Below are 22788 nucleotides of genomic sequence, written 5' to 3' on the forward strand. Positions count from 1 at the left end.
GGGATGACCAGTAGGGACACATGAGGGTTGAGTTTGGAGAGTACATAGAAGGTAGGAGTGCAGGACATTGCTACTGTGAGGAGACAGAGGGATTCAGGTGTTAGGTTTTGGGATGGACCTAAGGTCTTGAGGGGCTGTGGAGGTCCTACTGGAATTTTGGGATAGCATCAAGGTTGTAAGGTTTGTACGCAAAGTGTCAGAAAGTTGGTGGAGACCATCAGCCACATAGTCACTATGATCCAAGAGCACTGTGGTGGAGCCTGTGTCTGTGGGATGGATAATAAGGCCTGGATTGGTTTTCAGGTTACATACAGCTAGGCGATCTTTAGAAGTGATGTTGGACTCTCTGGAGAGGGATTTAGCAAAGAAAGGTGAGTCCAGGTTAGCTCCTGAGAGGTTGCCAGGGGATGATTGGATGGAAGGGCAGGAGAATCATGGTTGGAGGGAAGGTTGGAACTGTTTTAAACAAGAATCTGTGTGGGGTTCTGGTTGGCTGGTGTCAGTGATATGTGTTTCCACAGTGAAGAATGAGTAAAGAAAAAGAAGGTCATTTACAAGGCTAGCACATCTGAACTTATGTTTAAGGCTGAAGGTGAGGCCTTTAGAAAGTGATGAGACTTTTGCAGGGGACAAGTTTTGGCGCAAAAGGTTGAAGAGAGTGTTACAGGGTGGGTATTCAGGAGCAGTGTGTTCATGGAGGGATGAAGTTTTTGGGAATGTGGTAAGTGGAATAAGTCAGCAAGATATAGTCTACAAGCTATGATGGTTGGACAGGGGTAGGGGGGAGGGGGTGATTAGAGATGGAGATTCTTTCCATACATAGGACAGAAGTAGCTAGGATAGCTTCTTCAGATGGTCCTGGGAGCTGTTCCAACTGTTGAAGAGCAAGTGTTTCTATTGCAGAAATAACATTCAGGAAGTTGTGCTCACAGAGTAAAAGAATCTGTGTGGGGTTCTGGTTGACTGGTGTCAGTGATATGTGTTTCCACAGTGAAGAATGAGTAAAGAAAAAGTAGGTCATTTACAAGGCTAGCACATCTGAACTTATATGTTTAAGACTGAAGGTGAGTCCAGGTCAACAATGATTTGAACTTATAAATAATATGTTCTTTGTAATAAATTACACTCAAGTGATTAAATTATGATGCATTATTGTCCATTTTACCCATATACACGAGTAGATGTTACTTCTTGTAAGAATGTTCAGAACTAACTGGCAACTCTCTTTGTATTTGAAACCTCAGATGAAATAAAGGCAAGCAATACAAATGCAAGTTCTTCATATGTGATGCAAATTTTGTTAGTTGGACAATTTTTTGTTAATGGAAATTCATTGCACAACTGGTCATGTAAATAAAAGTGTTAGTTTTATTCTCTTATATTCTGCTCAGTGACATGCCATGTTAGAGGTCAAAGGTGAGGCCCATAGAAAGTGCTGAGACTTCTGCAGGGGCCAGAGTTTTGGGAGAAAGGTTGACAACAGAGTTATGGGGTAGGTGTCCACCCAATCATTCCACACTTCAAACCCATGCATAGAATTTCTCCACCTGAGGACTAAAGCATTTTACAATGGCAGGCTTGAGGTCCTTGCCATCTACAAATCATTGTTCACCAAACCATTATTTCAAGTGCTATAAAAGGTAATTCACAGAATATTGAATCTAATCCTTGATAAGTGCAGCTGTCTGTGGACATCTGTAGTCATGGAGGTTCACTATTCTGGGCTACAGTTCCTGCACTGTTGATTTTGGATGGCATGTCCCAGTTCAGTGAATATTTTTGAATACACATCAGCTGCAACTGTTGACCACTATTCCAAAAAATTTGCAGTATCTGAACTTTCAGTGCCAATTTTGTTAAAATAGTGATGTGACCAACATGAGAAAATTTCGTCATTTGGATTTTCAGCTCCTTGTGTTTACTGTGTTTGTAGTTAAAACTTTAGGATGTAAGGTTCACCAGTTATGCAAAACACCATTTGTCTTAGTACCTCCGTAGACAATCTCATCTCTCTTATGTTTAGCAAAAAACACATCACGCCTTCCTGATGTTTACTCTATTACTTATTCAAATGGTGTATATCAACCTAATATGATCTAGCACAGTCACAACCAATCATGTTATGCTACTTTATCAGTAGTAGTGTTTTGGAAACCACATCTTTCATGGCTGATTTACATTGTCTCAGCCTGGGATCTGCTTCTACCTTACCATTTATTATTGCCATTAATTACCATAGCTATGTCATTCGCCAATTAAGACTGGATAAATTGTGTCAGTGTCACAGGGTTAATATTATATGAACATTGTAATACAAAAAGCAATTAGCATAATCATGTATAATACCGGTAATACAGAACAAATTTACGTAAGTATAGCATAACACTTAATGACATATAGAGTAAGAAATTTTTAAAAAGTACATGTTCACTTCATTTCATATAGCAGTGCATTGTTTAGGAAGGCCAATTTGCTGTTCCACTGTCAAAGGACTCATTTAAACTGTACAGTGGTTTTCGGCATATGTTTTGTGAGATCTTTCCCTGAAATTTCACCAAGTTCAAGGGCTGCATTTTAGCATTTAGATGGTTGAACATTTTAATTGCTTCTGTTGGAAAACTGTCCCTTGTCATAGAGAGTCGACAGCTTGGGATATCATTGTCTTCCTTACTGCACATGTTATAATTTTGGACGTCATTCCTGTTGGTGAATGATCCATGATTATCTTTCCCCTAGGTAAGACAGGTGAAGACATATTGACTGAAAATTGTTGTCACTCCTAGATATGTGAAGATGAGTTTCCTGCTTGATGTTAAGATTCTTATCACTTTTTTGTAGTAGTAGGAGTAGTAGAACTTTTTGCATCTTGTAGAGTGACCCCATAGTAACCTGATCTTTCAAGCAACTTGCCATCAACTTTCATGTAACATCTGCAGCATATGAACCTATTACACACTTTTTTTTCTTTTAGTAGCTGTATGCTGGCTCCTTGAAAAAAGGAGGTGGGGGTTGTCTCAGCAGCCAATGTGCTAAAAGCGAATTGTAAGCTTCTGCTCCCACTATACCTCCATCCAGGGGTCAAGTAAAAGTGTATGATGAATACAGATGTGGGGGGAAACTCGTCAAGAAAGCTCAACATGTGCAGCGGTTAGAGCAGTACCAGAGACAAACTCATAATATCTCATCAAATCAACAGTCTTCTTGTACCTAATCATTGCATACTCTTGTGCAACAATGTACATGCAAGTTTAACAGATTTCCTGGTAAGGAGAGAGAGGAAGGGGGCAGTCAGAAATGTGCATTTGAAAATGGTGTGTGTGTGTGTGTGTGTGTGTGTGTGTGTGTGTGTGTGTGTGTGTGTGTGAGATAGAATTTCCTGTGGATTGAATTTGCATGATTTTGACAGTTGCAGAATTCTGGAGAAATTGTCCCTCCCACTCTTCTACAAATAGACGTAATTTTTAGAAGAGGCTAATGTTTTCAGCAATACCAGGATATCTACATCTTCATCTGTGATGGTAACATTATCATAGTCAACAGCTTGTCATATAGTGGTGTTCATTATAATCACATTGGCGTCTTCTATTTACTTGTCCTTTGCAGCTGTTTCTGTCATCAGCATTGAAATGAAGTCCCTTTTGTTGGCGTTGTTTGACTACAACAATCATTGTGACACTGTTAACAGCTGTAGTTTGTGAAATTCCTGAGGATTCATTTCATCTTTTAGTCTGATCATGCCCTTGAAGCACTCTTAGCCTGCAGGATGTGGGATTGAAACCTGCATGTCAAATTTGTAAAACAACTGTTTCCGTTTTTCCATGCAGCAGTTCATTTGACCCATGTAGACATGACCCATGTACACCTGACCACAGAGTAGATCCTAATGATGGTGATGAAGAGTTATGGTGATCACTGTATATCAGATAGTCTGTTGCCTCAATAGACCTTGAGTATGCTATGCCTCAAAACTTCCATAAGCAAACAGAGATGTTCACCAAAGTATGTTCAGGAACACCTGAAAAACTTGCAGATATGTTGGTATCTCAGAATAAAGTTGCACAAATGTATAGCCACCTACTGGTTATTTATAAAGTCACTTGAGTCATTGTTTTGAATCAGTAGTAATCTTACTGTGAGTGAAATCAAACAATAGCTTCAAAAATTGTTGCTCCCTTGCAAAATGTGTGCTGTAATTTGATTTTTGTGTGCAAAAGTAGTTAGAGCTGCTCATCTTCATCAGGAATGATTCGACACTAGTGGTCAGACATTAAAATGGCTACACAAATGTGCATGATGTAGATCAGAGTGGCAGGCCGAGAATTCATGAAACTGAGCAACAAGTGGCCCAAAACCAGTGATCTGATTTATGACTGGTGCACTGGCTAATAAATTTTCTCATTGTAGGATGTAAAATCTACCCACAGCGATGCACTGTTCAGCAGCTTGCTGGATATTTGTTTGGATGTAGATGCAGGCTACACTGCGTAACACAATTAAAGGGTCACTTTTTCGAAACCCCTTAACAGTCTCCAATTGTGATGCAGAAGTTTGACATTTGGCTCCTATGTGCCTAAAACCTGTAGTGATGCGAATCCAGGGCACCCTGCAACATCATCCTTGGACTTGACAACCCTTCAAACATCAGTGTGACACGAGCAAAAAAATGTCTACAGCTCAGGCAATCATGTGAGGTTTAAGGTGTGATAAGCATGCCACATTGGCACCAAATTTCACCACAATTTTGCCCAACGCCACCATGAATGTACCACACTTTCTCTTATCCATATTTAACACCCTTTCTTGACACCTTTGCAATGGTGATCACAATTGCAAAGCCCAGTGTTGTAATCACGCTGTTTTATTATGGGTAGCCATAGGAAAACCGCTCAGGGACGCTTCGGCATAGAATCAACACAGAAGAGACTCCGGTGGTGGCATAAAGAGCATCAATGAAACCACCCCTTCCGACAGAGGCGTTCATTTTCACACATTTCACACTCTAAAACGAAGTTTACAGTGCCATCAGCAACAGGAGGATTTTGACAACCCTTGACGCTGTTGACAGCCCTTGGAAGATTCAGCCCTTCTCTTTTCAGTCCTCCTGTTTCCTGCCCTCCTCTGGCATGATCACAAGTTGCGCTGCAACATTGACAGGTGTGTGAATAAAACAGCAAAGGGCCCCTCAAAGGTTCCTCATTTAGTTACTGTAGTTAGTTACATGTTTCAAAGATTATTTGAACAGTTCTTTTATCAAAATGAAATGGAACGAGACAGTTTTTTGAATATGTATACATTTTTAGTGTTAACATTAACGAACGCATTATTTTTAGTGCTAGTCATACCACTACCATACACTTAAAAACTAGTTCTTTTTTCAGGTTATCAGTAATAAATAGAAATTAGTTCATCGAATAGAAAGAGTGGTCCAGGAGCAATTATCATAAGTTAGATTTAATACTTGCTTTGTTGCCTATCAGAGATTTTATGTTAATGGGTAAAATATATAAAAAAAAATTGTTGCTACGTATTGAACTGCTACTGATAGCTTTAATAATGCATAGTAAAGGTTACTTTTTCCTCTAATGTAGTAGTTTTGGACATCGCTATTCTTCTCAAATTGCGATGGATAATTTGTGACGAATGTATGTCATTGTGACAGTGCAGTTAAAATGCCTAACTTTATATGAAAAAAATACAATTCATGCTGGGCTGAATCTAACCAATGCCCTACCTAAAAGCTTCACAGCCCTTTCTACTAACAAATTGAAAGACTAGCTGAAAAGAATTTTAATTGCAAACCCTTTGTACCTCCTAGATGAGTACTTTAACCTCATGGAAAGTGCTTTGTAAGTGTGTCAGGCTCATAGTGCTAAGTAACTCACAACTGATCTATTGTTGATAACAACAATTTGTAACACTATTATTTGTATATTACCAAATGCAAAATGCATGAAAATGTAAAATTTATGAATACAAACAAATCTTTAATTTGTATCTTATAAACTGGCGTGTTCAGAAGAAAATCTGTATGATGTCCTGAAATTGCATTATTTCTAAGGATTGTATTTGATTATTTGATGTTGAATTAATATTATTAACTTCCTGAAGAGGTAGGGGAGACTGGGGCACATTGAAGAATATGGAAAGATGACTAATCACACAGTTTGTGTTTATTCTGATAGGTAGCACCACATTATGAATATTGCTAGTTCCTCACAGCGATACATTAAAATCTGCAACAATTGAGCCACTCCTGCCAATTCAGTATGCGTTATGTGCTTGTTTTCTACATTAGCTGACTACATTGCATTCCTGTTGACATACTACTGGGGAAACTAGAGTTTTATGGGGTGAGAGGGAGCACTTTATCTGTGATAAATTCTTATTTAAGTAACCGAAAACAATTCGTTTCAGTCAGAAATTTAAATTCTTCCATCATGGAAATCAGCACAGGTGTACCACAAGGGTCTATCCTTGGACCCTTCTTCTTCATTGTCGCTATTAATGATTTATCTAAAAATATAGCTCACCCTGTTGTGTGTTATGCTGACAATACAACACTACTTACCACACATCAGAACATTTCAGATCTGAACAACCTAACAAAAGAAACACTAGATAAGGCCCTGGACTGGTTTGCAGCCAATAAGCTCCTATGCAACCCTGACAAAACACAACAACTTTTAATGGGAACATCAAATGAAGTAGGCAATAAGTCAGTAAAACTCTTAGGTATTCACATTGAGTCAAAACTATATTGGGAGGAACATGTCAATCATGTATGTGAAAAAATATCTCGGGTGGCATATCTTCTCTTGAAACTAAGGGAGGTAGTGAGCTTGGAGTACCTCAGGGTGACATACTTTGGGCTATTCCAGTCACATATTTCATATGGTCTTATTATATGGGGGCACTCCCCTCACATCAAAAATGTATTGAAATTACAAAAAAAAGTCATACGTATAATATGTAAAAGAGGTCATAGGGAGCACTGTCGTCCTCTTTTCTCCAGACTCAGAATACTTACAATTATAAACTTATACATCTATGTGTCTGTACTCTATATTAACAATAATATTTCAGAATTTATAGCAAGAAGCAACTGCAAACTTTACAGATAAAAATGAATCAGCGGTTAGTGTTAATGCTCTGGGATCACTGTAACGCTTTATAAAACCAAATTGTAAATCATTAGGGCTGTTTTTTTTTTTTGTTTGGTTATAAGGTTTTTCCAGTTCGGTTATTAGGTTATCTGTAACTGAACCAAGCCGCTACGTTCATTCATGGTTTTACTATCGTTTGAGATCATTATCGTAGCACTACTATTAAACAACAGAGAAAACTGTTACTTTTCAGAATAAAACCGTATGAACAGTGCCTTGCAGTGAAACTTTTTGACGGTTTCAAATTTGTGATCTGGATCTGTACTGCACATAGAGTCCGCTACCTTAAGCTGAATGCCGTTGGGCCAGTTGGTAGAGCATTGCCGGCGAAATACAAACATACCGATCGAATCTGTGCCCGGTACACATTTTTAGTCTTTAGGGAAATTTTGTGTAGTATATAACATTAATGTTGCTTTATTTCTATCGATAACCGTATCGTGACATTCAGGTTAATGTTGTATTATTAGTTTCGAGTTTTCGTTCGTCATTACATACAGTTAAACAGATTCCCTCACCCGAATCCTCTAACAACTTATAAAATTCCTCTCCCTCCTCTTCCACCTTGAACACATCTGAATAGTCTACTTTACCTGTAAACTTGACACTATCCACCCCCTAGTTTCCACCTGTTCACTGCTCCTGGTACTCTGACCCGCCTCTACCACAACATTATTCGCCCAACGCTACATCTCCACATTCTCCACATCCTCTTCCAATGAAACTTTAATCGCCTTCCCTTACATGATCATGAAATCTGCTCTGATATAGACGCATCCTGTCAGTATTAAACAAAACCCACCCCACATGCCCCATTCATGGCTTCCTTTCTCTCCACTCCTCTTCACCCAAGGCTTCGTCCGGAATGGCATCCCTCTTCACTCTTCTGAATTTCTCCTCCACACAAAACCCTCTTACGCACTACTCGAACAGTTACATTCCCACGATGGCCCTCTTCCTGGCAGTCTAGGTCCACTCATCACTTCACTCAAGTATGTCTCTATCTTAATCAGTCAACAAACAGACATTTTACTTTTTTTAATTTAAGCAATTGGCCCTCTGTCTTTTATCTTCTGTGAAACATTCATCTGTGTCAATCTTTTACTTAATCAACAAATCCGCGTTTTATATTTTTAATTATGCAGCTGAATACAAACATTCAGTTTGTCACCCACCGTGTCCAATTTTATAATATGTTTTAAACTTTTTACTCTCATGTGGCTTAAGAGCGGCGACTTATATCAGGTGACAGACCTCCTCCCCCCCTCCACCCCAATCACCCCCCCCCCCCCCTCCCATATGGGACGAGGGGAATGAAATGACAAAGGAAAAATAAAACAGTTAAACACAGAAAATTGTTACTTTAGGCTAGTGAAACAGTTGAGGCTGGAAACAAAATCAATATTATGTTCAGATCACTGTTTTTGCATAGCTCTATCCCTGGTTATATGTTGACATTTACTGTTTGATTACCAGGCAACTGAGTCAGCTGCATACACAAAAATATCTGTTCTCGCTTTATCATGTTCAGCTGTATTTCAGAGATTCCTGGTTCCACTCTGACACACAGCAGTTTGTGGTTTGTGGTTAGCTCTGTTGATTCTTGATCACAAGTCTCTGGATTCAATTCCTAGTCGGATCGAGGATTGTCTATGCGCAGCACTAGGTGCATGAGCATTGTTCCCATCACCATTTTACCATCACCGATGCGCAAGTCTCTGAAGTGGTGTCAAATAAAAAAAAAGACTTTTACCTGGCTGCCGAACATCCCAGGTGGGGTTTCCCCGCTAACAATGCTATGTGATTTCTGACACACAAAACCTTTCCACAGTATGGACGTTTTCACTCGTGACTGCAAGTTACGGGGTGACTATTTCCTTGTACGATCTGTTTCTAAAAGAAGTTGGCCAGAAAAACTCACTCACTAGCGCCTGTAATCATGGGGTCACAAATATTTTCGAGAGACATTGCACCTTTTTCAGTTATTAACACCTGCAACGGAGAAGGTGTTCTGAAAATCTTAAGGCTGATGTAAGCGTGAGTGCTTCCTACTCTCAGATGCTACTTTTACGTGAACACCAAAATCCGGTTTTCCGTAACCCGATTTACCTAGATAATTTCTGACTGGCCATGTAAACACTCCAGTATCGATTCTGGAAACGTGGTTTCAGCTGCTGGATTTTAACTTCCGCAATCGGTGTTCGCGACTCCTTCCACTGCTCCTATCCACCTGTTGTGAGTGAGTTATTAGGTCGCTACTTACTTTTTAAATTGTGGTTAACTGACAAGCACCGCACAACTTGGCGCGAGCGAAAGGTTAGACCTCAATACATCTCTTCTGCAACACTTTAACAACATTGAAGAACACATAGTTTTGCAGGAACAGTGGTCTACAAAAAGTTTCGATTTTTGTTACTGGCCTTCAATAATCATTTCCTCTCTCTACATGTACCTGCTGAATAGGTGCAAATCTGAAGTAAATACTACAGTATGAAACTGATCTATTAGAAGACAATTTTATAATAATCTGGATACTCGTCTACCATACCACGGATCCTCTCCAGGGAACTTCGCCTCGGCGAAGCACTGTCCATGCGAGTGGAGAGGCTTCCGTATCTGTGTGAAGTTAAGGGCTATGCCGAAGATAGAGGACCTACTGCCGGAAAGGCCTTAGCTGATGGATCAGTCTAAGAGTGTCCCACAACGCAACGTCCTGTCTTCCTTATCCACTCCTGGTACTTACGCAGTTCCTTTCCTCAACCCAAGGTGTGATGCGATCCGTGCTGAGGGGTGTGTGGCTCATGGGAAGATGTGTCACAAACAGAGCCTCAGGGCTACTGGGCGATCTCCCTGAGTAAGTAGCCTTGCACCGAGCGTGGTTTCCTTGGTGTGGACCGTGTAGATCCCCAAATCTCGAGCGAGCAAGATAGACACGACTGACGAAAATAATTTAAAACAAACTGAGGGCAAACTGAGACCTCAGACACCCAAACATCGGGGTCAGGACTGATGGAATGCACTACCACTACTAAATCAGAGTCTAGACCTGAGCAAGAAGTGGGAACTGTAACTGAAAAGTTGGAGCAGATCAAGATTAAAGCCTTGTCTGGGGCCCAGAGGAGGAAACTTCTCAGGGAACAGAAACAAAAGGAAGGAAAAAAATGGCTTCCGAAACACAAATGGAGGAAATTATAAGGGCTGGAGTCCAAGGCCCCCAAGATAAAACTGCCTCAGGTTGAAGGGGATACACAGACCCCCACAATGTTAAAGACAGGTAACAAGAGGATAAGGGAGGAATCTAAGACTCCCTTCTCTCAGGATAAGCGAGCCCAAAAAAGCCGAGGCAAGAAATAGGGGAACAGACCTATAGTACTGCAGTCTCAGTTTTTAGGGTGACAGCTATCCAAGAAGGCTATCCACTGGTAGGCATCACCTTGCAGCAGGAGGAATTCATACAGACGGCCCTCTTTGAAAAGATTGGAGGGGTTTGGGACACTGGTACAGGACCTAATTTCTGGAGGGTCTATCTAGCCTGCAGTGCCCTCATTTCTGTCTGTGAGGGGGTGCGTATTGTGGAATGGCTCAAGGACAAGGTGCCAATGCTATCCCTGTGGGAGGATGCGAAGCTGCTGGTCAAGACGGCAGCTGAGCTTCTTAAGACCGCAAAGGTATCAATATGGGTACCAAAGATCCTTAAAGATTTGTCTCCAAAGACTCTTTTCGAGAAAATAGGGGTCCATAATGCAAAAGTCCCGACTGAGGATTGGAGAGCAACCAAGCAGAAGGCTGTACCGGAAGGACAAACCCTGGTGCTGGAGGTTGGAGAGAAGTCCCTGAAGGCGATGTGAGAGCAAGACCTGAAATTGTTTTTTAGAGTTCTCCCAGGCCGCCGTCAGGGTAATCAATGACCTCAAAGGAAATGATGGCAGCAAGATGGAGACTTGAGGTGCTGGCGGTGGAGGTTGGAGAGAAAACCCTGAAGGCGATGTGAGAGCAAGGCCTGAAATTGTTTTTTGAGTTCTCACAGGCTGCCGTCAGGGTAATCAATGATCTCAAAGGCAATGATGGCAGCAAGATGGAGACTTGAGGTGCTGGCAGTGGAGGTTGGAGAGAAAACCCTGAAGGTGATGTGAGAGCAAGGCCTGAAATTGTTTTTTGAGTTCTCACAGGCTGCCGTCAGGGTAATCTATGACCTCAAAGGCAATGATGGCAGCAAGATGGAGACTTGAGGTGCTGGCGGTGGAGGTTGGAGAGAAAACCCTGAAGGCAATGTGAGAGCAAGGCCTGAAATTGTTTTTTGAGTTCTCACAGGCTGCCGTCAGGGTAATCAATGACCTCAAGCGCAATGATGGCAGCAAGATGGAGACTTGAGGTGCTGCAGATTAATCTGCAGCACAGTAAGGGGCCACCGCTGCCCTGAGCCTGGGGGGCGGGGGGGGGGGGGGGGGGAGGGGCAGGAAGTGGACGTGGCCCTGATACAAGAATGCTACTAATATAAAGGGGGTGTATTGGACCTCGGAGGTTCGAGTCCTCCCTCAGGCATGGGTGTGTGTTGTCGTCCTTAGCGTAAGTTAGTTTAAGTTAGATTAAGTAGTGTGTAGGCTTAGGGACCGATGACCTCAGTAGTTTGGTCCCATAAGACCTTACCACAAATTTCTGTGTTTTCAGGCCTTGGTGGCACTGGAGGTAAGCCGATTTCTACTAGAATCTCCAGAACATGCATTTATTTGAGAAATGGAATTTCTTTCATGCCAATGTTGGATTTCTGTTTCCTGGACCTGGTGACCATCAGGATGCAGCAACATGAGGAGAGTATCATGAGAGAAATTGCTTTGGCCTCAGCATACCTTCATTACAAAGACAGCTCTCCTCCTCCTTTGGAGGTGAGGAGACTGACGGAAGCTTGCCATCGGCAAGGTGACCAACTGTTGGTTGGATGTGATGTAAATGCCCACAACCTAGTGTGGGGTAGCAAGGACACCAACAATAGAGGTGAGTACCTTCTTGAATTTCTCTTGTCTAACAACTTGGAGGTCCTGAATAGGAGTGATGAGCCTATATTTAGAAACAGCAGAAGGGAGGAAGCAATTGACAAAACCTTTGGTGCAATGATGATGGGCAGCTATGTCAAACAATGGCATGTGGCGTTAAAGCCATCCTCATTGGACCACATGTACATTAAATTCAAGGTTGAAATGGGAATCAGACAGACCATGGCCTATTGCAATCCCAGGAAAACAGACTGGGAGACATATAGGAGGCACCTTGACTTAAGCTTATCGGAAATTAAAACCTCAATAAGGAATCCAGTAGCGTTTGAGGAAGTAGCAGAGGCTGTAGCCTCTGCCATAGTGACCCCATACCAGGACAACTGTTCAATCACCAAGAAGTGCCCAAATAGGAGTGTGCCTTGATGGAACAATAACTTGGAAACGCAAAGAAGACAGGTACAAAGACTGTTTAACCTTGCTAGATGTAAAGGACAACGGACAAAATATCGTGAGGCCCTTGTCAACTACAATCTTGCAGTTAAACAAGCAAAGGAGGCATCCTGGAAGGCATTCTGTGAGGAAGTAGAGAGCACGGGTGCTCAAGCCAGACTTCACAAAATCCTCACTAGAGTACCAACTAATCCAGGAGGCACGCCAAGGTTAGGAGGATTGGGAATATACAGAGACAGCACATGAGACGCTGGAGTTTCTCCTCAAAACTCACTTTCCTCAATATGCTCTGGCAGATAACATAGACCAGAATGCGATCCCTGAGAGAAAATTGTTATTAGTCACTCGAAGAAAGGACTGGAAATCAGCCAAGGAATGTGTCGACTTCAGTAAAATCCAATGGGCAGTGGGAACACTCCAACTGTTCAAGTCATCTGGCCCAGATGGAATCGTTCCAGTCTCTGCAACAAACAGGAGAGAATCTTATAAGAGTCCTGTGCAGGTTATTCAGGGTTAGCCTTGCAGCAGGAATCATTACCAACGCCTGGAGGGCAGCGAAGGTTGTCTTTATTCCAAAGCCAGGGAGAATTAATCATACCAAGGTCAAGAATATGAGACCAATCAGTCTGTCCTCCTTCATTCTTAAAACATTAGGAAAACTGGTTAATGTACCATATATGTTGGGGAGAGGAGGCTAACTAGGGCTCCTCTACATTCAAACCAACATGCATATCAACCAGGTAAGTCATGTGAGACAGCTCTCCATCAACTCATTGGGAAGGTGAAGAAAGCATTTCACTTTCAGGGAATAGCCCTCTGCATCTTACTGGACATCGAGGGGGCTTTTAGTAACACAACCTTCGATTTGATGGTTAGGGCAGCAGAGGTGAATGACCTAAGGACCACTATATGTAAGTGGAGTAGGGCCATGCTTAATGGAACGAAGGTAGAGGTCACCATGATGAATGAAAAGATGGTAATTAACACCACTATAGGTTGTCCATAAGGAGGAGTTTTGTCCCCTTTATTGTGAAATCTAGTGGTGAACAAACTCACTGAGGAACTAAATTCCAGACAACGCTTTTGTCATGGATACACAAATGACCTCGTCATAGTAAAACTTGGCAAATTTACTGACACAGTTAGAATATGGCACAAGGAGCGCTGTACATTGTGCAAGACTGGTGCATTAAACAGGATCTAAGGGTTAATCCTAAGAAGACTGTTGTGGTACCATTCACGAAGAAGCATATCCAACACTCAAGTTGGAATCTAAAGCTTTTCAATGAAACTCTGCCTGTGGAGGGGATAATGAAATATCTAGGGGTAACCTTAGATGAGAAACTACAGTGGACTCCTCGCATTAAGAGAATCTGCTCCAAGGCGAGAGGCACTCTAGTGAGTAGCAGAAGGGCTTGTGGCAAAAACTGGGGTCTAAGCCCCAGAGATATGCACTGGATATACACTGCGGTGGTTAGACCTAGGACCTCCTACAGGGCCATAGTGTGGTGGAAGAAGGTAGAACAGTAGGTTGCAGCTAAGGAGCTTGCTAAGGTGCAGAGACTGGCCTGCTTAGCCATAACAGGCGGAATTAGCAACACACCAACCGCTGGGATGGAAGCCATGGTGCCGCGCGGGATTAGCCGAGCGGTCTAGGGCGCTGCAGTCATGGGCTGCGTGGCTGGTCCCGGCGGAGGTTCGAGTCCTCCGTCGGGCATGGGTGTGTGTTTTCGTCTTTAGGATAATTTTAAGTTAAATAGTGTGTAAGCTTAGGGACTGATGACCTTGGCAGTTAAGTCCCATAAGATTTCACACACATTTGAACATTTTTTTTTGAAGCCATGGTGGACATGCCTTCACTACACCTTTGGGTCAAGTTGAAGGCAGACTCAAAATTGGCAAAAAAATAAGTTGGGATATCCAGAATCACACACTACTGATGACTGGCCATAGGAATTTCAAAAACCCCTGCAAACAATGGGTATAACTGAAGAAGACCCTGAATGTAGGATCTGCGATGAGGGTGAAGGAACTGCATCAGACCTAATCATCGAATGTACGGCATTGGAGAACAAGAGACACAGACTTTTGAGGGCAACTAGACCTGAAGAAATTGTGTCTAACAAAGAATTGGTAAAGGGACTCCTTGCACTATTTAAGGGCATTGGTTGGCTTTACTAGATATACGGGGAGCGATACCGCGCAATAAACTCGATTTCGTTGTGAGCTGTGGTGGGTTTGACCAAAGCTGTTTTAGCTTCCCTGCCAAAATCAAATGAAATCAAATCAATACCGTGGATTATCTGTGGAAGCAACGACCAGAGCGTTTAACTAGCGCAGTATGAAATTAATTTTTAAGAAGTGAGAGCTAGCGGGAAGTTTTATAATAAACTGAATAATCGTCTAGCCTGTTGTATTGCGGCGGCTGTGTGTTAGCATGCTCACCTTTCCGTCGGCGGTGGGCGGTATGCAGAGCTCGAGGTAGCCGTGCTCTATGTAGCGCTGGCTGTACTGGAACAGCGGCGCCTTCATCATCTGGCGGCGCACCGCGGAGAAGGCGCCGTCCGCGCCCACCACCAGCGACGCGGACCTCTGCACCTGCGAGTTCTCGTCGCCACTGCAAAAGAAAGGGGCGTATGGTGGTGTTGGCTGCGGAATCCCGCAGGGCTATTCATTTGCTTTGCCAGGAATTTTTCCTTGGTCGGAGAACTGGGTCGAGATGCACTTAACCTTGTGACGCCAACTGTTGAGCTACTTGGCCGATTAGTAGCGGTTCCAATGTCGAGAGACACGACGACGACCGGAAGAGCGGTGTGCTGACCACGCGCACCTCCATACCGCACCCTATGACGCCGTTGGCAGAGGATGACAGGGTGGCCGGTCAGACTCGATTGGTCCCCCTAGGCCAAATCGTGGAACTTTACCTTATTCATTTGCTTAAATGGAAATATTTCCTTCTTTTGCCTATAGTGCCACAATTTCTTTGCAAAGTGTATATATCTATCCTCATATGCACGTTTGTGTGTTTTACCGTGGTAAAGGCAAAACTGTCGTCAATCCGGAGGTTGGTTTGAACACCGTAGTGCTTTGCTGGCATGGTCCTATCGTAAGGGATATACCGTTGCCTTTCTTCGACTCACGAACTGGCTAACCCAGTTAACAGTTTATTACGGCCAATCTCAGCATTTTTCATCTTAGTAAGGATTGCCAGATGTGAAAGAAGTGGCAAGTGAGCACAGAAATCCTGTGGACTTTGCTTTACCACCAAGCCATCGAGGTTCACGTTTTGCTGTGGATGGCTTAAATAAAATAGCAGGAGAGAGAGGGGAGAGGGGGAGAGAGGGAGAGAGAGAGAGAGAGAGAGAGAGAGAGAGAGAGAGAGAGAGGGAGGGAAGGCGGGAGGGAGGGAGAGGGCGGGGAGGTTCAGAATTCAACGATCATTTCATACCAATGTCACGAAAAAAGAAACAAAAATTGTAGCAGATGAGGGAGTAAGTCAGTGTGGAATTGCTGAACGGCCCATCCCAGCATTTGATGAAGTTATTTAGAGCAACCATGGAAAAAACTGAATCAGGATAACAAAGAGCATGCGAGTTCACTGCCTTGATCACTGCTTCAGAATGACCGAAAGCATAGAAAAGTTTAGAAGAATAGCAATACAGTTTATAACATTTTTATTAGAACAACAACTGATACCGATAAGGAAACTTCGGAAAAGACGATAACGATATGTAATTTTGAAAATCTCCTTCTAAGATTTCCAGACCACATCTTCTCAGGTGATCATTGGAAAGTATTACCCCCTCTACATGCAACTCACGCTACGGGGACTGCGGTGAAATTAGAGAGCCTTGTACATGCACAGGATGGTACAGTCAGTCTTATTTTATCTAGGAGCGAAATAGATATATGGGGAGGGGGCGTACTAACAATCGTGCAGCCTGTGTCTCACTGACTGTTGACACAAGCGTGCTTGGTGGAAAAATATTTAAAGAAACATCGCTCACGGAGTGCCTTCCTCTTGCTCTTTTTTGTATGTCTGCATGGGCCAATGTGCTTCATTCCTTACTCAACGTCACCTCGTACTCTTTCTGTATCTTCTTAACATCTGAGTAAACAGCTGCTCTGTAGTGGCCAATATCTGTTGGCTTCTAACAACAAGTGTTACGTGTAAAATGAACGGAATGTCCGCCAGTGTCTGATTGTGAATGACAGTTTCAGATCTAGTGAACACAGTGGGCAGGAATGTCAACGATGAATGAAACAACAGATAATAAATTGAAACTGGTCGACGTCGTCTGTTAACGAGTTAGCCAGTTTTTGGGCTACACGTTTGTGCACACTGCTCTGCTTGCTAATGTAACGAACTACTGCCTAACTAATGGCTAGCCGAAGTTGATACTTGCTTCACTTACTAATGATGTTAGGTAACTACTTCGGCGCCAGCGTGAACAAAAGAGGAAAAAGATACAGTCTTTTACTTTCTTGCGATCTCATCAGCTTCACACTGCTCGCGAAATGTTTACTTATAACTAGATAACAAATGCATAGTCGTGTCACTGAAGTGAGATTTATACTTTTTATTGTAGCATTTTACGAAACTGGATGTAAGATGGATTCACCACAGCCTGTACCAGAAATGACGATAAATTCTATTTCAAGAGTTTCATCACATGCTTAGTTTTCTATGTTGCTTATCATAAATAATCGTGATAAGTTAAAATACTTACGATGTTTTATTAGAAATGAAGAATCTATTACCTACAGACATTTTTATAACAATTTACTTACACTTGAAATGTCATCTGGTTTTCCTTGAAGTTGATTGCAACGAGTTTATGCCTGAAGTGCAGCCTCACATTGGGATACTTCTCAGTGGCTGAAAACAATCGAAGTTAAAGCAGTTAATATTTTTCAACAGGCTTTGCACAGGTACAACAGAAAACACATGAGATATAGTTTACTTTTTAATTATTTTCAATAAATACGAGGGCATGCTGGAAAGTAATGCTTCTGAATTTTTATATGGAAATTCTTAAAGTTTTTTAAATAAAAGAAACGTTATTAACATTCTACAACTTTAGTCTCCATGTCTACACATTTATTTCTCAACATAGTCATCCTGGCCGCGAACGTATTTCTTCCAGCGAGAGACCGGTGCGTTCATACGTGACTGTAGAACGTTTGACTTTGTTGACGGATCGAGAATCTCACCTCTGCTTGCACCTCTTCATCACTATTGTGTTATACTCGGAGGTATAGCTACTCGACCAATAGAGGCGCCTGCCCTCTGCAATAAAAAATCTGAGTGGATGGACCATCGATGAACTTGAACGGGTGTCATGGGACATCCGCATTGAACAAATCCAACGAACACTATCGAACAAAATGAGATTTTTTTTTAAAGAAAAGGGGTAGCGTCTTTGATTCATAACCAAAACGTCTTCGGTCCCGGGTTCGAATCTCGCCGCTGCGTTAATTTTGATTAATAATCAGCATTGGTGGCCGAAGACTTCCGGCATAAGAAGTCATCCTCATTCTGCCAACAGCCTTGTCAAAGAGGGCGGAAGAGTGGACAGAGGTTCAGGGTACTCTCATGTCCTAGGGATGGGAAACTGCCCCTAAAGGCGGAAAAATCAGCAATGATCAACGACATGAGGATGCATTAAAGACAAGTAACGTGTATCGACAGGACATGTGGCTTGTAACTGAAGAAGTGTCATGATGATCTCTCCATTGGCAAAAGATTCCGCAATAGTCCCCCATTCGGATCTCCGGGAGGACTGCCAAGGGGGAGGTTACCATGACAAAATCAACGAAAGGATAACGTTCTAGGAGTCGGGACGTGGAATGTCAGAAGCTTGAACATGGTAGGGAAACTAGAAAATCTGAAAAGGGAAATGCAAAGGCTCAATCTAGATATAGTAGGGGTCAGCGAAGTGAAGTGGGAAGAAGACAAGGATTTCTGGTCTTATGAGTATAGGATAAAATCAACAGCAGCAGAAAATGATATAACTGGAGTAGGATTTGTTATGAATTGGGAGGTAGGGCAGAGAGTGTGTTACTGTGAACAGTTCAGTGACATGGTTGTTCTTATCAGGATCGACAGCAAACCAACACCGACAACGATTGTTCAGACGCAGTGTATGAGGATATTGAAAGGGTAATACAGTATGTAAAGGTGGATGAAAATCTAATAGTCATGGGGGACTGTAATGCAGTTGTAGGGGAAGGAGTAGAAGAAAAGGTTACAGCAGAATATGGGCTTGGGACAAGGAATGAGAGAGGAGAAAGACTAATTGAGTTCTGAACAAGCTTCAGCTTGTATTACAGAATACTCTCTTCAAGAATCACAAGAGGAGGAGGTATACTTGGAAAAGGCCGGGTAATACGGAAAGATTTCAGTTAGATTACATCATGGTCAGACAGTGATTCCGAAATCAGATACTGGACTGTAAGGCGCACCCAGGAGCAGATATAGACTCAGATCACAATATAGTAGTGATGTAGAGTGAGCTGAAGACATTAGTCAGGAAGAATCAATATGCAAAGAAGTAGGATACGGAAGTACTAAGGAATGACGAGATACGGTTGAAGTTCTCTAAGGCTATAGATACAACAATAAGGAATAGCTCAGTAGTCAGTACAGTTGAAGAGGAATGGACATCTCTAAAAAGGGTCATCAAGGAAGGAAAACATAGATACAAAGAAGGTAACTGCAAAGAAATCATGGGTAACAGAAGAAATACTTCCACTGATCGATGAAAGGAGGAAGTACAAAAATGTTCCGGGAAACTCAGACATACATAAATACAAGCCGCTGAGGAATGAAATAAATAGGAGGTGCAGGGAAGCTAAGGCGAAATGGCTGCAGGAAAAATGTGGAGACATGATTGTCGGAAGGACAGACTCAGCATACAGGAAAGTCAAAAGAAACTTTGGTGACATTAAAAGCAAGGGTGATGACATTAAGAGTGAAACGGGAATTCCACTGTTATATGCAGAGGAGAGACCGGATAGGGGGAAAGAATATATTGAAAGTCTCTATGAGGGGGAAGATTTGTCTGATGTGATAGAAGAAACGGGAGTCGATTTAGAAGAGGTAGGGGATCCAGTATTAGAATCAGAATTTAAAAGAGCTTTGGAGGACTTAAAATCAAATACGGCAGAAGGGATAGATAACATTCCAGCAGAATTTCTAAAAACATTGGGGAAGTGGCAACAAAACGACTATTCACGTTGATGTGTAGAATGTATGAGTCTGGCGACATACCATCTGACTTTCGGAAAAGTATCATCCACACAATTCCGAAGACGGCAAAAGCTGACAAGTGCGAGAATTACCGCGCAATCAGCTTAACAGCTCAGGCATCCAAGTTGCTTGCAAGAATAATGTACAGAAGAATGAAAAAGAAAATTGGGGATGCGCTAGATGACGATCAGTTTGGCTTTAGGAAAGGTAAAGGTACGAGAGAGACAATTCTGACGTTGCGGGTAATAATGGAAGCAAGACTAAAGAAAAATCAAGACACGTTCATAGGATTTGTCGACCCGAAAAAAGCGTTCGACAATGTAAAATGGTGCAAGATGTTCGAAATTCTGAAAAAAGTAGGGGTAAGCTGTAGGGAGAGACGGGTCATATAAAATATGTACAACAGCCAAGAGGGAATAATAAGAGTGGACGACCGAGAACGAAGTGCTTGTATTAAAAAGGGTGTAAGACAAGAATGTAGCCTTTCGCCCCTACTGTTCAATCCGTACTTCGAGGAAGCAGTAATGGAAATAAAAGAAAGGTTTAGAAGTGGAATTAAAATTCAGAGTGAAAGGATATCAATGATACGGTTCGCTGATGACATTGATAACCTGAGTGAAAGTGAAGAAGAATTAAATGATCTGCTGAACGGAATGAACAGTCTAATGAGTACAGAGTATAGATTGAGAGTAAATCGAAGAAAGACGAAGGTAATGAGAAGTAGTAGGAATGAGAGCAGCGAGAAACTTAACATTAGTATTGATGGTCACGAGGTAGATGAATTTAAGGAAATCTGCTACCTAGGCTGTAAAATAATCAATGACGGACGGAGCAAGGAGGACATTAAAAACAGACTAGCAATGGAAAAAGGGCATTCCTGGCCAAGAGAAGCCTACTAATATCAAATCTCGGCCTTAATTTGAGGAAGAAATTTCTGAGAACGTACGTCTGGAGTACAGCATTGTATGGTAGTTAAACTTGGACTGTGGGAAAACCGGAACGGAAGAGAATCGAAGCATTTGAGATGTGGTGCTACAGACGAATGTTGAAAATTAGGTGGACTGATAAGGTAAGGAGTGAGGAGGTTCTGCGCAGAATCGGAGAGGAAAGGAACATGTGGAAAACACTGACAAGGAGAAGGGACAGGATGATAGGACATCTGCTAAGACATGAGGGAATGACTTCCATGGTACTAGAGGGAGCTGTAGGGGGCAAAAACTGTAGAGGAAGACAGAGATTGGAATACATCCAGAAAATAATTGAGGACGTAGGTTGCAAGAGCCACTCTGAGATGAAGAGGTTAGCACAGGAGAGGAAAAACTCAAGGTGTTTTAAAGTTTGGCAACAAATGAAAATCGGATAGGGTCACGTCAAGACTTGACAGTGAACCCGAGGCATCGGTTTGTTGCAGATGCCGCAGTACTCGCTTGTGGTGTAGCATCATCGTGCTAAAGGAGAGTGTGTTCCATGTGTGGACGAACTCTTCGAATTCGAAACTCGATTACAGCACACTGTTTCTCACGCAAGGACATAGTTACATTACACACCACCATATTACTTTTTACAATTCGGAGCCCTCTGGTGGCAGAGGGCTGCAATTATGTAGACATGAAGAATAAAGACGTAGAATGTTCACAATGCTTGTTTCATCTTAAAAACATTAAAAGTTTCACATAAACAGTCGAAGCTGTTACTCTTCAGCATGACCTTGTATATGTGTTGTTTGATCGTAAACTCTGTTTACATTGTTAACGTGTTGCTAGCAAAATGTGTCTTTTGTTGGTTTAAAGAAGAAGACGTGTGTAATAAAATGACTAGTTATTTACCTGAAACCCACTACCTAGATTTATTAAAGCTTTCTTGAATATGAACTGCTACTGGGTCTTTGGACAATTAATTCCAAAAACCTAGTCTCTGTTCCAAACCTTTCCTGTTGTGTTTAGGCACATATACCATGGAATGTACGAGTATCTTGTATTAGCTTTATGTACTGCTCATCCTGTGAGCAGTTGTTACGGATGATAATTATCATATTGTGTTTTGAATGACGGCAGCTAGAACCTTACCTCGAATTCTAAAATTTTCTGAGACATTGAGCTTAAAAGCTGTAAAATGTTAAGGGTTTCTATTAGAACTAAATTACTACATTTCTTAGTTCTAGTCTAAAATCCTCCTGATTGTCCTCCGTGCAGATGAAGGTTCATTAGGACGGTTTGTGAAGTAAGGGAATCCTTGCCACGAGCTCCACTTGCTCTCTATTCACGATGACATTTTGCCCTCTCTATCCGCAAAGCCACGTGCCTTTCCGTGGTTGCAGAATGACCCTAGTCGTCCCACCATGGGATGGAATGTCTCCTTCTATGTTCTGTAGCCCTCTCAGCGGCAGGGTGGATCATGAGGGTTACGTGATCCTACAATGCCTGGACGCAGCCTTACGTTCAAATACAGTCAGTTGCGTCAAAAGCGTCCTTACCAAATATCCATCGTGGATGCTTCTATTAAAGCACTGTCCTGTCTAGAAGGCGTAACCAGATCGGGAAGTGTTTGCCATATAACGACCTCCACTGGGCGGTGTGACGATAGAGAATGGTCCCATAGCAGTTCTGAAGTGTGTTCTCTATCCCATGTTCAGAAGATATTGCTCAACTGAGAAGAGGCTCTCAACAGCTGGAGGCTGGGAACGGGTTGCTGTGGAGCACCATAGCACACTATGTGCATTAAGGGAGTAGGACGTCAAACGGACCGACTAGGAGCAGGAAGGCACCACAGGACATTTTAATTTCCACTGTCTAGACACTTTTACAAATAAATTCATAAAACTTTGTCAGCATAACCAGGAAGTAGTCGGGATTAACACGCATAACAGTAGAAGTTCAAAAAGATAACAAAATAAATATTTTTACATGTGAAGTTTCATCATTTTTTGCTTACT

The 22788-nt window shown here is 42.2% G+C and overlaps 1 protein-coding gene across 1 annotated transcript in view; it reads right to left on the minus strand.

Annotated features, from left to right (window-relative positions):
* LOC124795346 (kynurenine 3-monooxygenase-like) overlaps window positions 1-22788 on the minus strand; it is a 180318-nt gene that overhangs the window by 41411 nt on the left and 116119 nt on the right. The window contains exons 5-6 of the mRNA XM_047259336.1: window positions 17396-17483; window positions 15050-15221 (exon numbers count right to left, since the gene is read on the minus strand). Coding sequence (XP_047115292.1) covers window positions 15050-15221; window positions 17396-17483 — 260 coding nt within the window. The remainder of the gene's footprint in view (window positions 1-15049; window positions 15222-17395; window positions 17484-22788) is intronic.

The sequence above is a fragment of the Schistocerca piceifrons genome, chromosome 4 (assembly GCF_021461385.2).
Source record: "Schistocerca piceifrons isolate TAMUIC-IGC-003096 chromosome 4, iqSchPice1.1, whole genome shotgun sequence".
NCBI lineage: Eukaryota > Metazoa > Arthropoda > Insecta > Orthoptera > Acrididae > Schistocerca > Schistocerca piceifrons.